We start from the raw sequence: 15,798 nt of genomic DNA on the forward strand, positions 1-15,798 counted from the left end.
CCCAACAACAAACGGGGCAGAGCGTGAGGACCGCGTGGCCTGGCCCCACGCGGGTGAATCGTGTCTTCCTGACGCCACTATGCAGACACTGCGAGCCGAGGCATGGGCCAATCCCTCGCCGAGCCACCTCAGTCCGACCACTTCCGCCGCAGGGCAGACTGCTGGCTCGCGTTTGTGGCACTGACGGGCGGGGCGTTGTTACACTTCACCACGAGGCATCGTTTGAGCTTTCCAGGACAAAAAAAAAAGATAAAACAAAAAAAATACAAAAAAAAGTTAATAATTTTAATAAGAATTCTTTGTAAAACAAAAAAATTCAAAAAAATAAAAAAAAGTTTATATCAAGCCTGTGTTGATGTTTATGTTGTGTACATGCATTGGATACTTGAGTTTTATTTCTGATTGTTTTAAGCGACTGTTTTTTTTCTTGATTCATCGCACAAATTACTCCCTTTTGGTCTTGTGTTTGCAAGATGATTGTGTATGCGGTGAAATGTATGAGCCTCGTGTAACTTTCAACCAGTTTAATACCAATTGTATTGGTTTTTATTTAACCTGGTGGCCGCCCATTGGGATTTTTATTACACTCTACTAGATTCCCGTGATAGAACAGGAACCATTCTTAAATTTAGCAAAATTATGAATTGCTTGAGCACCACAATGTCAGACCCTCTTAATAAAGTCGTCACTCGGTGAGGGTTTCCCAAATACATGACATGATACTTGTGGATAATAAAGTTTGAGTTTGTGGCACTTGAACATTAGGTGAATGTAGCCCTTTTAATTGTGCAGGCAGTATGTTAAAATATTGGTATTTACCTGATCCAATTCACGTATCTTTTGAGTTTTAGGGATCGATTTGAATTAATTGCTTTGAACCCATTCTCCACTAACCGTTAAAAGCCTTGTCCACTCATTGCATTTACATATTTCCCAGTTTTTGAACGTCTCTACCCTTTTTATGAATTATTAATGTTAAAGGAACAGAGAATTGCCATTGACCACACTAACAGGATATTTTTTTTATCTATTCAGATTGGGTGTGCTGTGCTACAGAATGGTGGGATTGGCGAACGCACCGGAGTAATTGCCAAAAGCCTCGAGGAAATCCGAAGATGAACAAGGGAGCCACTGCCGAAAAATCCTCTAGAAATAATACAAGTAAAACAAAGGGATTTCTTGGTACAGCAAGTGTGGACTCTATTCCATCTGTTGCATTTGTATGTGGGATAGAGTGCTGCCCCTTAAAACACGTGTGTTTTATACAGGTGCTCCGGTTTCTCCCAGGTGGATAAAAAAATTGGCTGAAAACATCTCCCTGTGTATTGTAGATAGTGTAGTGTTGTGAGATGCATTTCTGCTGGAATGACACCACGGTGTATAAAAGCACTTCATTATAAATGGCACCTGTTGGATTTTTTTTCCCCCACAGAAAAAGCCAGGATGGAAGATGGGAAAAACGGAGTTTTCTGGACCTATCGAGGTCCACAAGGTCACCCATTGGATTGTCAGTTGGGTCACCTTGAAAGCCACGGTTAAAATATGATTGCATGGTGATGAATATTTTAAAACGAAACGAGTTCATGTGTTGCTTGAGCGTTGTGTTTGTCCTGCATCTCGTGCAAAACAAAAGAATCGTGCTATGTGCATTGGTGAAACCTAAAGGGTGGGCAGATTCAAAATACAGTGATCCCTCGTTTATCGCGGTTAATGGGGACCGGAACCCCTCGCGATAGGTGAAAATCCACGATGTAGGATTGGCCCCCTAGGAATTTCCGTCTGTGTGTGTGGGTACCAGAATGTTTAAAATATGTATATTTATATTTTACTTAAATCTATTTAATTATAAAACCTTAATATTATACACTCTCATACGATACGTATTATGGTGTTCTACACTCACCAATGACAGTAGTATCTTGAGACTTGACTCCAGTAATGACAATGACGACGATGACAGACCTGTGCAGTTCGATTAATGTGATGATGAATGATGATGATGGTGTTAATGCACAGGTATAATGAGGCCTTTAAATCAGTTCGAAAAATCCGCGATGCACTGAGGCCACGAAACTTGAACCGCGAAGTGGCGAGGGATTACTGTACACCGGAAGTTCTGGCATTGTGAACCTCACTAAACCAGCCACCGAGCAATTTATATCCAGATGTGGCCTGTTGTGCCACTTAACAGATTCGTTTTCTCACAAACAGGCAGAGATGACTTGTTTGAGTATTGGAACCGTGCATCCTGGGCCTTGATGCCAGTCGACATTTACATTGGTGCGAATCCCGATCCCATGCATGGGTGTTGTCTATCGGTTACACTTGTAACTGATACCGTTGCCTTTTCAAATTGCTCACCCTGGTCTACAAATCCCTTCGTGGTCTCGCCCCACCATATTTTGCCACGCTTGTATCTTTCTGTGTGCTTTCTCGCCCCCTTCTGGTCTCAATATTTGCCGTCTCTCTTCCTCCTCGCGCTCAATCCACGAAAAAAAAATTAAATAATAGCATGCTATTATTTAATTTATTATTTTTCCTTTATACGTGACTTTACCGAAAGAACCAAAGAATGAAACATGCGCGTGAAGACGCAGAATTGCAATTAGTTGACGAGAGACCAATCGCCCAGCACACAACCCAGATGGCGTACGCTGCATTTACAGAGCACTTGCACAGTGAGTGGCGAATGTGATATGAAGCTGAAAATCAACCAAGCAATGAATGGTCTGAACGGTTTCAAATGTGCGTTCATTGGTCGATAATATATCACTAAATTAAAAAGCACGGTTTTTGGATGCAGCAATTGTGACGAGTGAAATTTCTGGGATAATTTTTTTGTTTTGCCGATAGTTTTTCATCCATGACTTGGCGAAGTCGGCATTTTTTTTGAGATGCACACATATGCAAATACTTGTTACACATTGTTTCTTTACAGAGACCAAGTACACACTAAAACAATTTTTTTGTTTTATTTACCTTCAGCATAGCGGTAAAAAATTTAAAATAAAATATACTTTTCTTAATCCCATTTAAATGGAATAAATAATCTTAAAAGTTAGCACAAAGGAGGTAACACTTTCTGTAAATCATAAACATTGTTTATAAAAATATAGGCTGATACATACTAATAATAAAATGAAAGTGGGCATAATTTTGTGTGTCAACTGTCTTCCATAGTCAAAAAGTTTTGAAAACTTTGATGTTTCCACGTGGGAAATGCCTTGTCCCTTGTACGTTAATACCACAGCGAGACGCTTGTACAATTTTGGTTAAAGTTCACGGTGCTACATTAACTTTTACGTTCTCAAAACTTTTTGACCCGTGTAAGAATGCTTGGGCAATTGACAATATGTATACACGTTGGGATTGGTAACAATGCCTTCAACGTGCGCGCAATGTTCACATGTACCGTATTTATGTAGTGTTGGTTGCTGCGTGTGCAAACCTTTTTTTCTTAATAACGTTTTGGTTTCAAAGTTCGTAAAAATTTTGCCCATAATCCACAAGTTCCGAAAGTACATGCTTTTATCATTATTGACGGGACTCCTCCCTTTTGTGTGTGCCCCGTGCGTTCATGAAACTGCTTTGCCAACAGTACACGCTTAATGCTGCTTTGATTTGAAGGGACAGAAAAGTTTTCGGCGTCACTCGTACGTCCGTGCCATCCACAGAACCGCTGCCGATCGTGAAAACGATTGAAAATGTCGGGTCGCCCACGGGGGAGGTTGCGCTGCCGTGCATCCCTTCTCTCGCCCTCGTTTCCTCTGGATGCATTGGGCTCGCAACCCCGGGGGGGTGGGGGGGGGGTCAATGAAAATCTGCGCACCGAGCCGAACGAAACCAACAACAACACTTGGAATATAAATAAATGTACATGGGTTTTTTTTTTACTGTTTTAAAGGATTTAAGTGAATTCCAAGTGAAAGATAAACACGCTTACCCAACCGGCCCCCCCCCGCCTTCAAGGTCCTTATGCGCTCACGCTTTGTACTTAAAGCATTCAACTTCAGCGGAACTCGTTCAAATGTCGAAAAAAAGTAATTTGACTTTAAAATTACCCAGAGTGCTTATTGCAGGTTTGTGTTGAGGGCCCCCCAGCGTTTGGCCGTTGTCGTGGTCCAACCCTGACATTTCCAATCGTTAAATCGCAGCGTAAAGTGACTGAAGTTAAGAAATATAAATAGCTGGAAAGCGTCCTAAGATTTACCTTGTGCAGGATTCCGCACGGAATGAGTTGAAAACACCTGAAGCATTCACAAGCGTGACTTAACGCGGCAGTGGGGGGGGGGGGATAATAAAAAAAACAGTTCTCTGCGTTAGCGATGAAATGGCATAATTCACCTCTGCGGCGGCGGGGGGGGGGCGCGGGCGCTGTTTGAAGCGCTACATTGATTTGTAAGACCTTAATGCTTACAGTGACTACAATCAAAATAACGAAAAGACACGTTGGACAGCGACAATACTTAAATACGTCTCCACTGCATCAGTGCTGAGCAATGCCGCTGCAAAACAATACGTAATCTATAAACTTAAGACTATACAAAGCATTTTTTTTATTGAGTTCGTATATTTTTTTCTTTTTAAATGTTTTCTTTTGTCTCTCTGTTTACAAGATATTTGTTAAAATATATTTTAATGGCAGTGCTTTGTAAAATGACGATGGTACACAATTTACTTTATTAAATAGGACGTGGTTGCACACCTCCAAATGAAATGAGCCTCTCATTGATTTGATCTACAACAGCACAAGTGAATAATGCTGATTTTTTTTCTTATATATTATCTAGAACAAAATTAAACAGTTACTCAGGACATAGCAAACGAGAAGAAACGTGCTCGCTGTTGACATCGTAGCATGTGATCATGAAACCGATATTCCAACTTGGCAAATATCCAGGCCCAACAATAAATCTGAAAGTAGCTTCATAACGGGAGTAGGTTTTTCTTAACCTTTTTATCCAATTCAACCTTTAGCAAAAAAAAATTGCCAACATTTTCACAGCCGCTGGAATTGTTTAAACATGCAGGGTGTCCATAAAGGGATGCATTTTGAAATTATTCGAGATGGCGGTTTTCATGAGAATATAACGGCACGCGCACACACGAGCTTGATTCTCCTAAACGTCCGTGTCCGCCAGGCGCTGATGATTTTTTTGACGATGAGATTCTGAGATTGCATCTTTGAAGTTGAAAAACTTTTGTCGGTTGTGTTTTTTAAGGCCTCTGTTATCTACTCTTGCAGATCAGTCGAGCATTGCAGCATTTTGGCAAAAGCGCCTTTACGTTTCGTATAACCACAGCACTCAATAACGCAGTCCTAAACTGCCGTGTGTAATTATTTAATCGTACATAATACCTTTATGGACATTGTGATTGTATAGCGGTTGTGTTTTTTTTTTTGCCCTCCCCCCTGCCCATGAAGGACTTCGAGCAAGACACGTGGTTCGGGTGAGTCCCACGTAAAACTTTAAAGGCGAAGGAAAATAAATTGAAAGCAGCTAACACCCCATCTACTCTGCTCTGTTTCACACACACACGTTCTGACTTTACGTTTAATGAACACAGGTTACAGTACTTTCGTGACCTTAATACTGTTTAACAGGAGCAGCTTTAAACATTGAGGCAAAATGTTCATACATTCAGTATTTCCTATAAATACAGCATTGTATGGGTTACCCTTCTTTTTAAAGGAAAACAAAAATTAAAATTCACCGGTGATTCGATTGCATTAATTATACGGTTAGGTGGCGAATAACATTTAGTGGAGCCACGTTAAAAGTCTTCTGCGTTGGAATTTGTCACCTTGCACAAAATTCCGTGTGGTGTTGTCAAGGTTTTAATCGGTAATACTTAAAAAAATGTCAGTTTTTTTTCTCTTCCCTACAAACTTTGAAATATTCCCGAGAACTTTGAGGTAACCAGTAATTGCGACTTTGCCTATGACGTCAATAGTTTATTTTTAAAATTACGAAATTATTTACGATCCTCTGATTTTCCTTTTGTTTTCAGACAACAAAGGATGGGCTTGAAAAGCACTTAAGCAAGCAAAGCTCAGGACTTCCTGCGATTTGGCCCAAGTCTGTTCTGCCTGGCTGCTCTGCAAGCTGGTGAGCGCTTTCACATTCAGGGTAAGTTAAGAGGTTATAAATGTGCAAAGGTTTTTTTTATCTCACAAATCTGTGGAACATACATTTCTGGGACTGAACGCTTGACACAGTTAAAAGTGGAAACTCATCAGGACTGTGTATCCATGATCTGGCAATTAATGGCACACATTGTAGGGGAAGCGTCTAATTTGTATCTCTTTTTTAATCATGCTGTGTTTAAGGGGACATAACAACCTTGAGGCCCTTTATAGAAAATATCAGCATTTCTCTCACTCTTGGCTTATAAGTGGTTATGGTATTTTTAACCCCATCTGACTAAACTGCCACCCCCTTCGGTTGTAAGTGCAGTTGCCTACAGCAACTGGCCACAAGCACAACTGCTGCTGCTACGTTTGCATTTTTTTTTTTACTTGGGAGTGTCTTGGTTGCACGAAGGCAAAAAAAACTGGGCAAAATAGACGGGCCAATGCAGAGAAGACGCTGCGGCGCGTGAACGCTTGCACGTCTGTGTCATACGTTACCTGCGATCCTCCAAAACCTCCAGCACTTTTTGACCCTCCGGCACACTGAGAACGTATGTGCAAACAAATCTCACTTTCACCGGGAGTGATTCCAAGAGAGCAATTTCCACGGTGGTTTGGTGAGATCGTTTCCGAGAAATCAGTACAAAAATCATGTAAAAAAAAAATCCAGATTTTTTTATTTTGTTTATTAATAGCACTGAGCCCAACTCCAGGCCAGTGTTCGCTTTGTCTTGAGTGAATGCTTCGTGAAAGTAAATAAGCCAATGAGAGTCGGGGGTTCCAAAAATAGCACGTTCTTTTAAAAAGCTTCGCTTGGCATCTGTCACCACACAGCACTGGTTACCCAGTGGCATCACACCGCAGTACTTGTCAGTGGAACGCATCGCACCACGTATAATACTGGTCGCCTGGGGCACACATCACATGACGTTAGCACTGGTTACCAGGAGCCTTGCACCACATAGGACTGGTCGCCTTTGGCACTCGTCACCAACAGCGTCACACCACACAGTACTTTTTGTCGGTGGCGCACATCACACGGTGCAGCAATTGTCGTGGGGAGGCGCAGGGCCGGTAACCAGCGGCGTTCCATGACGTTTTCTGTCGGCGGTGCACGTCACATCGCACGTTGGCCGCCTGTGGCGTGCGTCACACCACGTAGTATTGATTGTCCGTGGCGCGTGGCCGTCCCGGCGAGTGCGGCTCCGGCTCGCGCTGCGCCCGCGAGCTGTGGCGCCGCTGGAAGAGCTCGCGGAACCTGGCGGGGTCGAACGTGCGCAGGAAGGTGACGCCACCCTCCTTCCTCCGCTCCGACATGAACACCGTCGTCTGAGACACGCTCCGTTGCTGGGGGAACGCCCCCATGGCGGCGGCGGAGGCGGTGGCGGCGACAGCAGCAGCAGCGGTGGTGGCGGCCGACGGCCGGGTGTGCAGTTGTGGCCGGCGCAGGTCGCCCTCCGAATTCCACCGTTGGGTGCGGGGCGCGCGCATGGGCGTCTGCATCGGGGTCTGGCTACGAACGCTGATCGCCTCTGTCGGGGGGGGGGGGGTGGGGAGGAGGAGGGAACGGATTCGCGGGCAGGATTACAAGGCCAGCATCATCGCCGACGTTCAACGGACAAAGGCGGGGTCACAGGGTGTGGGGGTAAAGGGACTAATTTCATATGTTTCCATGTACACAATGTGGCGGGGAGGGGGAATCGGAACATTCTGTCGATATTTCTCCTGCAGCAGCGCCAGCAGCGCGCATTCATATCAATGCAAAACCATGCCCCTTCAGCTGACCGCAGCGTCCATTACAGCGACTCGATCACAGAAATGGAAGCATCACAAAGAGAAAGGCTGCAAGCAAAGCAACAACAAAAGGAAAGTGAGCAGCCGGAGAAGAAGCCTTTTTCGGGGGGGGGGGGGGGAGGGGTGGTTTGGGAGGAAGACAGGCGGGCGCATGCACGTGCGGACTTACAAATAATCATTAGCTCCTAAGGGGAGGCTGGCATGAGCTTGTGAGTGGATTGGCAAGCGGTGGTTGGCATCGGACACGGGTGAGGCTTTAGTGCCTGCTTTGGCGACGCCTGAAGAGGGGCACAGCACACAACGAGTGGCCTCAGCACGGCCTCGCGTTGCTCTCTCGCCACCCCCCCCCGCGCGTTGGGGACACGCGAGCGAGCGTCTCTCGTGCGAACCCGGGTGTTAGTGCCAGAGACAGGCAGAGGGAAAGAAGGGGGTTAGTGCAAACGGGACTTGCGTGAGAGGGGGGTGGCGCCCGGTTCGGTGGTGCGTCGCACTCGGACCCCAGTTGTCGCAGCTCTGGTGGGGTTTGTTTTGCTGCTGCTGCTGTTGTTATTGTTAACCCGAGTGTCGTCTCACCGCGGAATTAATGCGAGCAAATCGTGGCTGCCGGCCACAGATTATGCCTCCTCCGGGGTACAAACACCTCGCATCCATCTCTCCCGCTTGAGCAGGGCTCACTTTGTGCCGTCATCTCAAACTCAAATACATTGAACGTTTTATTTATTTTCTGGTTGCACATGCTTCCTTTTAATTTGTTTTGGAATTTTTGTCAGGTCCCATCATAATGAGTGGAAGGCCTTGTGCCCGATCCCCTCGCCCTGGGAACTGATGAGGGATTCTACGAGTGTCCACGTCCTGACTCTTACTAATATTTGCCCCGCCCCCCCTCCCCCACCCCCCTTCCATCCTTCAGAAGTGACTTGGACACGAGCTTCTGGTCCCCGCACATGGATTGCCCCTCTGGCTTAAATATATAAAATCGCAAATGCCACTGGCGGAAACAACTTCTTAAATTAGTACCGAATCGTGGCGCTCTTGACATGATGGCAGTTAAGAAATGACTGCTCGCCATGCTTGCTGGATCCTGAAAAGGCGCCCATATCCCCCAGATTGATACCTTCACGTTTTCGAGCTTCGAACCCCGGAGAAACCAGGCGAGGTAAACCCAGCCATGTTTTCGCCCACGCACACCACAGCCCATTGCCTGGCTCTAGTCTGGCTATACAGTCCTTTGATCCTGTAACCCAGCAATGACCCAGAACTGGTACACAAGTCATGAGTTGGCAAAACAACCACCCATTATGCAACCACGCAGGGATTATTTTTTTTTACTTTTTCCATTTTGCCAGCGCTGGGCATCGGTCTGAAAATCAAAAGTAGAATTCGGGTTGCCAGGACGAATGCGACAGTGGCATTCTGTTGGTAGAAAACTACACAATGCCACTGTGTCCGTCACCGGCATTCTAGATCCCCGTCAGCCTTGTCGCCCAGCGTGCTTCACCTCCATAGCCGGGTTTTCCTGGGGAATTTGCGTAAATGTTAGACCTTGGGAGCCGACGCGGCAAGCGACGGTGGCAGCGAGCGGCAGTGGGGGGGGGGGGGGGCCCTCACCTTGCACGCGTGCCACGTAGCGCGACAGCGTGACGCTGTCCCCGATGCCGCCGGACTCCAGCGGAATGGGCTCGGTCTGGAAGCGCTCCAGCATGGCCGCCACGCTGGGGAAGCAGAGGTGCTGCACGCGGCAGCAGCCGTTGTCGCTCACGGACAGCCGCAGGTGCTGGGGTGGTTGTGAGAGTGGGGGGGGGGGGGGGTGGTGGCGGAGACGCAAGGGGGAACGGGACAGAAGGAGCAGACGGTTCAAGTGAGCGCCATGGAACGAGCGAGCGTGCTCTGGTGCTGGGACCCGTTGAAGCTTTGAAGGGCACGCGGGGAAAAAAAAAAATTCGAGCAAGTGGCATCGCCGAGCTAAATTGGTAAGCGTCTGCAGCCTGCAATTTAATTTTGCACGTAGGTGGAAAGAGATCGAGGAAGGTATTTCGGTTCAAGCGTTCTTCACTGTCGAGTGTGCGTTTTCAAACCTGCTAGCAGTGTTCTCGCTGTGATTGGGAGTCGCTTGAAATTCGAGCACTGTGTTGTCAACAATCACATCCCTGCTACATTAGCGATTCCTGGTATCGGCGAACAAGAAACCATTCAACGGACCGTGCTGACCGCAGGAGTTGAACTTGCTGTTTGCCACCCCTGCCCCCCACCCCCTGCCCCCCGCCCCCTGCCTCCCACCCCCTGCCTCCCACCCCCTGCCTCCCTACCACGCCGAGCTTGAGCAAACCTCGTCGGTGATGGCTTATTATTGTCACCATCTCATATTAAAAATAACAAACCCTCACCAACCTTGGCACGGCCCTGGTAGTTGAAGGTGAGCACATACTCCCCGCGCCGCGTCTCGCTCTCCCGCACCAGGAAGAGGCCGTGCCGCTCCTCCCCGCCGGTGAGCACCAGCTGTACCGCCTTGAGGCGCGACAGCGTGCCGTGGAACCACGGGCACTCCGACAGTGGCCCGTTGCAGTCCTGGGCGCCTGCGGTGACACGGGGGGGAGAGAGGGTGGGGGGTAGACAACGCAACGGGCATCTCTGTGAGCGGACGGTGCGAGAGAGATTACGCCCATTGCAAGAGATGGGGGCGGGGGGGGAGGCCCGATGACCGCTATCGAGTGCACAGGCGGTGCAATTACGCTGGGGTCCACAGGCCAGAGGGGCCCAGGTGACGGACTATGAAGAGATGCAACATTGGACGAAGGGGGGGGGGGGGCGCGTTTGCGCCTACCAAGCCATGCCAACGGCGGTGAGACCCACGTGCGGGGGGGGGTAGGGGGGCCTGTGGCACCCGTGTGGGTGATTAGCACGGGGAAAAGTGACACTGTGTCGCCTAACGCAACCCCGTGCCAGTTTCTGCGTACGCTGCTCCCTCCTGCCATCTACGTTGCGTCACGACGTGCCGTGGGGGGAGTCTCTGGGACCCGGGTCGGTGGCTTCACGAGCTTCTAGATTTTCACGTTTCCAAGTAAAACGAACGAACGGGTGCAGACTGTCTGAACTCGTGTAATGTGGGCAGTGTGTTTTTATTACAATTTAATTTTTCCATTTAAAAGCCGGCCCCAATGCAATGCATGCAGGCGTTTTGTGGGTTGCCAGACATTGGCTGATTAGTCATCGCGCTGAGTAACCTTCACACCCGGTTGCGGGGCCCTTTGCCACTCTCGTAAGCCTGAAAAAAAGGCCTCTCCGCGAGTCTCCTCCCCTTACCAACCGTCGCTTTTTCTTCGGCCACCCTTCTGTCACCCATCCCACAATGGCACAAAACCTACAGTGTTGTGGATTTTCTTCAAACCCCCCGCCCATCTGCGAGATGATCGCTCGCGTAACTCTTTGCAGCGCTTTCGTAGCCGCGGCGAAAACCTCCCCCCCCCCCCACCACCGTGCGACACGTGTGCGTTTGTCGCGTGGGTCTGTCTGGCAAGGATTAAAATTTAAGGTCAGATCTTTGCCGTCGTGTTTGACAGGCCGGGTGGGTGCCCTAAGGTAGCGTCGCCTCGTTTGCGACACTCCCGTGCGTGACGCAACACCACGGGCGTTCGCCGGGAAACGCGATAAGAATCCGACACGTACGTCCGTTCCTTATCACCTTCGCATTTTGAATCCAGAAGCGATTGCGGCACATCGCCGCCGCAGGGCCTGGCGTGGGCGTTTGTAATGTGTGCTTTGGGTTTTGATCATCTGCACGTTTCTGCTGTTAAAAAAAATATTTTCCGGGGCTGCGTGCCAACGCCATAAGCAATCGTACACCAGCTATAGAATGTATTACTTCAATTAATGTTTTATCCACAGTGGGATCGTTGTCATCATCGGCCTGCGAGATACCGGCACATGGAGCCGAACGTTTTGTGTTCCAGCATAAATATTGTGGATGTTGTGACCAGGGCAGCATATGGCGACCTCCGAAAAAAGGAATTGCGATCTGCCTATAAGAGCCAGTACAGCAGGTAGGTTAGACAGTTTTCTCTTTGTCACCCCAAGTCCCTCTCCTGCGCACAAGATAGGTACTGAGATTCAGAGATGGTTCATGAATAACCATATTATCGCTCTATCATCGTCACTTTTAATCAGTACGTTATCGAGCGAAGAGAGGTGACAGCTTTTAAAGTGACCCCTGAGATAAAACAGAGTTAATGGCCCGTAAAAAAAGGCATGTCACAGAGTTTTGTTTTGAATCGTTCAGTTCTGAAAGCCGCTCTTGGGGTTTTTTCCACCCCTCTGTCTCGACGGCGGTTCGAGCGACGATCAGGGGAAATTCCACTAGCAGTGGCGCTCGGAGAATTCTCCCACGTCAAGCCGCGCAGGCGGCACGCACGATTGTCACGCGGGACCGAGGGGTGGGGGGGGAGTCGCAACGCAGAGGCTCGTGATCTCGGGTTCGTTCTTCGTCATTCTTCCGCCCATCGCTCTCTTCCCTCCTTGGTCACAAGCGCTGAGAGAACGTTGCTGGAAGCACGGACGTTACGGTTTCTTCTCGGTTCCTCTGCCGCTTATTTATTGTCAAATAATTTTAATGGCAACGTGAGTAAACGGTCATTCATTTTGCCAATAGAGGACTGCAAAGCTTGGGCAATTGGCAGCGCCGGCTCACCCGCCTGGCTGCTGCCTTGCGGCTCATCAGTGGTTTCTTGGCGATTGCGAGATGTAATTTGCATGAATGACGGAGTTATTTAAATATAAAACGAAAACATTAAACATTTCCACGAACTTGCTGCTTAGCCAGAACTCTTTGACTTAATGTCTGTCAGCCCAAGGGTTCAATGCGCAAAATAAATAGAACGCTAAACAATAGGGTTTGTACAAACACAAAAATAAACATGAGCGGTTCGGGAAAACATCAAGTTAATTTCGCTGGAATTCCGCTCGGGTTTGTACTTTTACCAAACCATCATCCTCCTGGGCTTGAAAGCCGCCCCCTGTGTTGCTCATGAGTTGAACGATGTGCACGCATCTGTATTCTGAGCGTTATTGATGAATGTCTGCTGAAGCTAGTATGCGAGCATCCCGTGTCTGACTGAGTGACAAAGTCAATGAATAAATGAGCGAATTAATGGGCGACAGTAAAGCAAATATTAGTGAGTGAGTGATTGAGTGAGCGAACGGGTAAGCGAGCATATGAGTGAGCGGGTGACGGAAGGAAGAAGCAACAGTGATTGAGAGTCATTGAGTGAGCGGGTGATTGAACGAATTAAGCATTCGCACAAGAGAGCGAATAACACACATTTTAGAGTGACTGGAGGGTGACTGCAACTACGCAAGCTAGTGACCGAGGGAGCAAACAAGTGTGCGAGCGACGTGCGGGTGAGCAAGCGTGCGAGCGTCGCGCGGGCCGGTGCACTCGCCTGTCGCCATGCTCGTGTCCATCGCGCCGGAGGCGATCATGGGTAGGAAGTGCGTGGGCTCGGGGCCCTGGCCGTGCACGGGCGCCCGGGGTGGCACCTCCGGCGGGACGCCGTCCACGAGGCCAAAACGTGAGCCGCCGCCGCCTTCCCCGTCGAGGCTGCGCGGGCGGGCCGTCCTGTGGCTCCCGGAGCCACCCGAGTGCTGCAGGCCTGAGCGAGGCACACGGCGGAGAACTACGCGGTGACGGGACCGTCCCTCCGACGGGAGGGCGTTAGACATCGCCGGCAACGAGGTGGGCCTTGTATCCTCAGCGAGGGATTCTCCAAGCTCGCAACACTGACCCCCCCCCGGCTAAATGGTCGGTCTTAAATACCACTCTTGAAATTCGACCAAATCGAAGCGATGTGTTCAATGAAACAAAAATCCACATCGCAACAAAAATACGCATCTACGCTTTAAAAGAATACAGAAGGGTTGGGACGTTCGCTCGACCTTAACTGTATTAACTATACATGGTGGCGCATTAAACCCGCGCACGGTTCACCCCGCTTTGTGCCGGGAAAAAAACCGACGAGAGCTGCGCTCTGTGGGTGGAAGTTTAGAAGCGTTTACAAAAACCCCGGCCGTTTTACCTGGAAAAACCCCCGGTTTTGAAACTCGGCCAGCGGCGACCGAATGGCAAACAAAAGCCCGCTGCCTAGAATCGATAGGGACAGCGAGAGCCTTTCTCAGAAGTGCCATTTTAAATGCTATTTTAACCCATTCCGGCAGCCTGAAAGCGCAAGTTGAGCGGCTGAGCTGAGTTTCGTCCCGCCCGCTGCCCCCCCACCCCGCCCGCCCGCCCGCCCTTCTCCCTCGTGGTACAAGTTGCTCGTTGATCAAACGGGAAGCGAGGGAGGCGAGGGCCTCGGTATCGCCCGCGTGCCCCCCCCCCCGTGTGTTTTTTCGCGCCGCGGATTCTGCGACGTCGCGTTGCCTCGCTGCAGTTCCTCGCCGTGGCGCTCGCACGCGGCTCACGGGGGAGTCGGCTGGAAGGGACGCGCGAGCGTCGCCGGCCACCGCAACCTAGCACTTGGCTTGACGTTGAGAAATATTTAATCACTTTTTGATAAAAAATCAAAACCGATGTCAAGGTTTCGGTAGTTTGTGTTTTCCCCCAAATAACTTAGAAAAGCCAATTAGTAACCCTTACGCTCCTGACGTTCAGGTGAACTGTTGGAAACCCGCTTGCTATGCTGCCTGGCTCGTTGTACAAAGGGAGACCTGGTTTCCTCAATTTGAGGCCCCGTAAACTGAAGGGTTCGCGATGTTTGTACTAGCCATGTAACGATCGTGGATAATAATCAAGACAGTGACTTGAGTTTGATCCAACATTCAATCGCGCGCACCGGGCATCGTATATTATTTAACAACTCACGCGCACCGTGGTAATACCGTGCGCTAGTACGTTGAGGCTAATGGTGCGAGAGTGAAACGGAACAAAAACGATCGACGCGGTAACATTCTCGGGTAGAATCTCCTTCCCGAACAATCACGGCAAATCGAATCGCCGGGGCAGGTGGCGGTGGTGCGACCCGTTTGCGCATCGGTTGCGCACCTTGCGTCGATGCGCTCATGTCGGACGAAATTCTGTGGATGGAGTTGTCGGAGGGCGAACTCCCGAGCGCCTGCAGCCTCGTGCCCTCGTTCCTGAGCAGGGGGAGACACGGCGGAGGGGGACGGTGAGACACGTCGACCCCGAGGGGGGTCATAGCAAACCCCCCCCCCCCCCCGCTGCTTGCTCCTTCATTCATTCCTTCGTTCGTAATTTGTTTACAACACGATCAGCGTATGAAATGATCTTGACGGTCCGAATGGTGAAATGCGAAACAGAGTTTGTTCAATATAATTAAAACAAAAAAATTACACAACGAAATAATAATTAATAAAAATCATCAGCAAGAACACATGGCACACGCACATGCTAGGGGTTGTGATGCGATACTGTTAACTGGATGCGGGGCAAAAGCGGTAGCGCAGTGCTTAGTGTGCTGCGCTAAGAACCCACCAACCTGAGATCTATTCCTATCGACTGCGAACAAACAACAATGTTCCACCACCACCACTGAGCGCTGACTAGCTTAGCAAAGTGCGGTTGTAGCAATTCTTTGATTGACGTGCCACAATGAGACCCTCCCTGATCCAGCAGTGGATTGACAAAGTGCTGTAAATCCAGATGCGGGGCTGCTCAGTTGTGATTTAGTAAAAAAATTTGTTTGCGAGTGGCGTTAGTGATTTTCGCCGTGAGCTGCGTGTAACATTACCCCCGGCGTTAGCACCAAAAAATGGGTTTTTAAATTGCGAGGCAGCAGCTGCTTCGGAGGATGTTTGTTCTACCCCGCCACCCCCCCTGGATGTTCGCACGGTGACTCGTAAAACCAGACTTTGCACCAAATCCG

General features: G+C 49.1%; 1 protein-coding gene across 8 annotated transcripts in view; it reads right to left on the minus strand.

Moving 5' to 3' along the window:
• Nucleotides 1-4,952: 4,952 nt before the first annotated feature.
• The window catches only part of LOC133348389 (SH2B adapter protein 1-like), a 94,306-nt gene continuing 83,460 nt past the window's right edge, over nt 4,953-15,798 (minus strand). For all 8 annotated transcript variants that reach the window (XM_061561168.1, XM_061561166.1, XM_061561165.1 and 5 more), the window contains 5 exons: nt 14,958-15,049; nt 13,360-13,569; nt 10,316-10,500; nt 9,536-9,701; nt 4,953-7,665 (listed from right to left, as the gene is read on the minus strand). In XM_061561168.1, the coding sequence (XP_061417152.1) occupies nt 7,283-7,665; nt 9,536-9,701; nt 10,316-10,500; nt 13,360-13,569; nt 14,958-15,049 (1,036 nt within the window). In that variant the 3' untranslated portion in view covers nt 4,953-7,282. The remainder of the gene's footprint in view (nt 7,666-9,535; nt 9,702-10,315; nt 10,501-13,359; nt 13,570-14,957; nt 15,050-15,798) is intronic.

The sequence above is a fragment of the Lethenteron reissneri genome, chromosome 27, assembly GCF_015708825.2.
Source record: "Lethenteron reissneri isolate LAM-NWPU_2019-01 chromosome 27, ASM1570882v1, whole genome shotgun sequence".
Lineage (NCBI taxonomy): Eukaryota > Metazoa > Chordata > Hyperoartia > Petromyzontiformes > Petromyzontidae > Lethenteron > Lethenteron reissneri.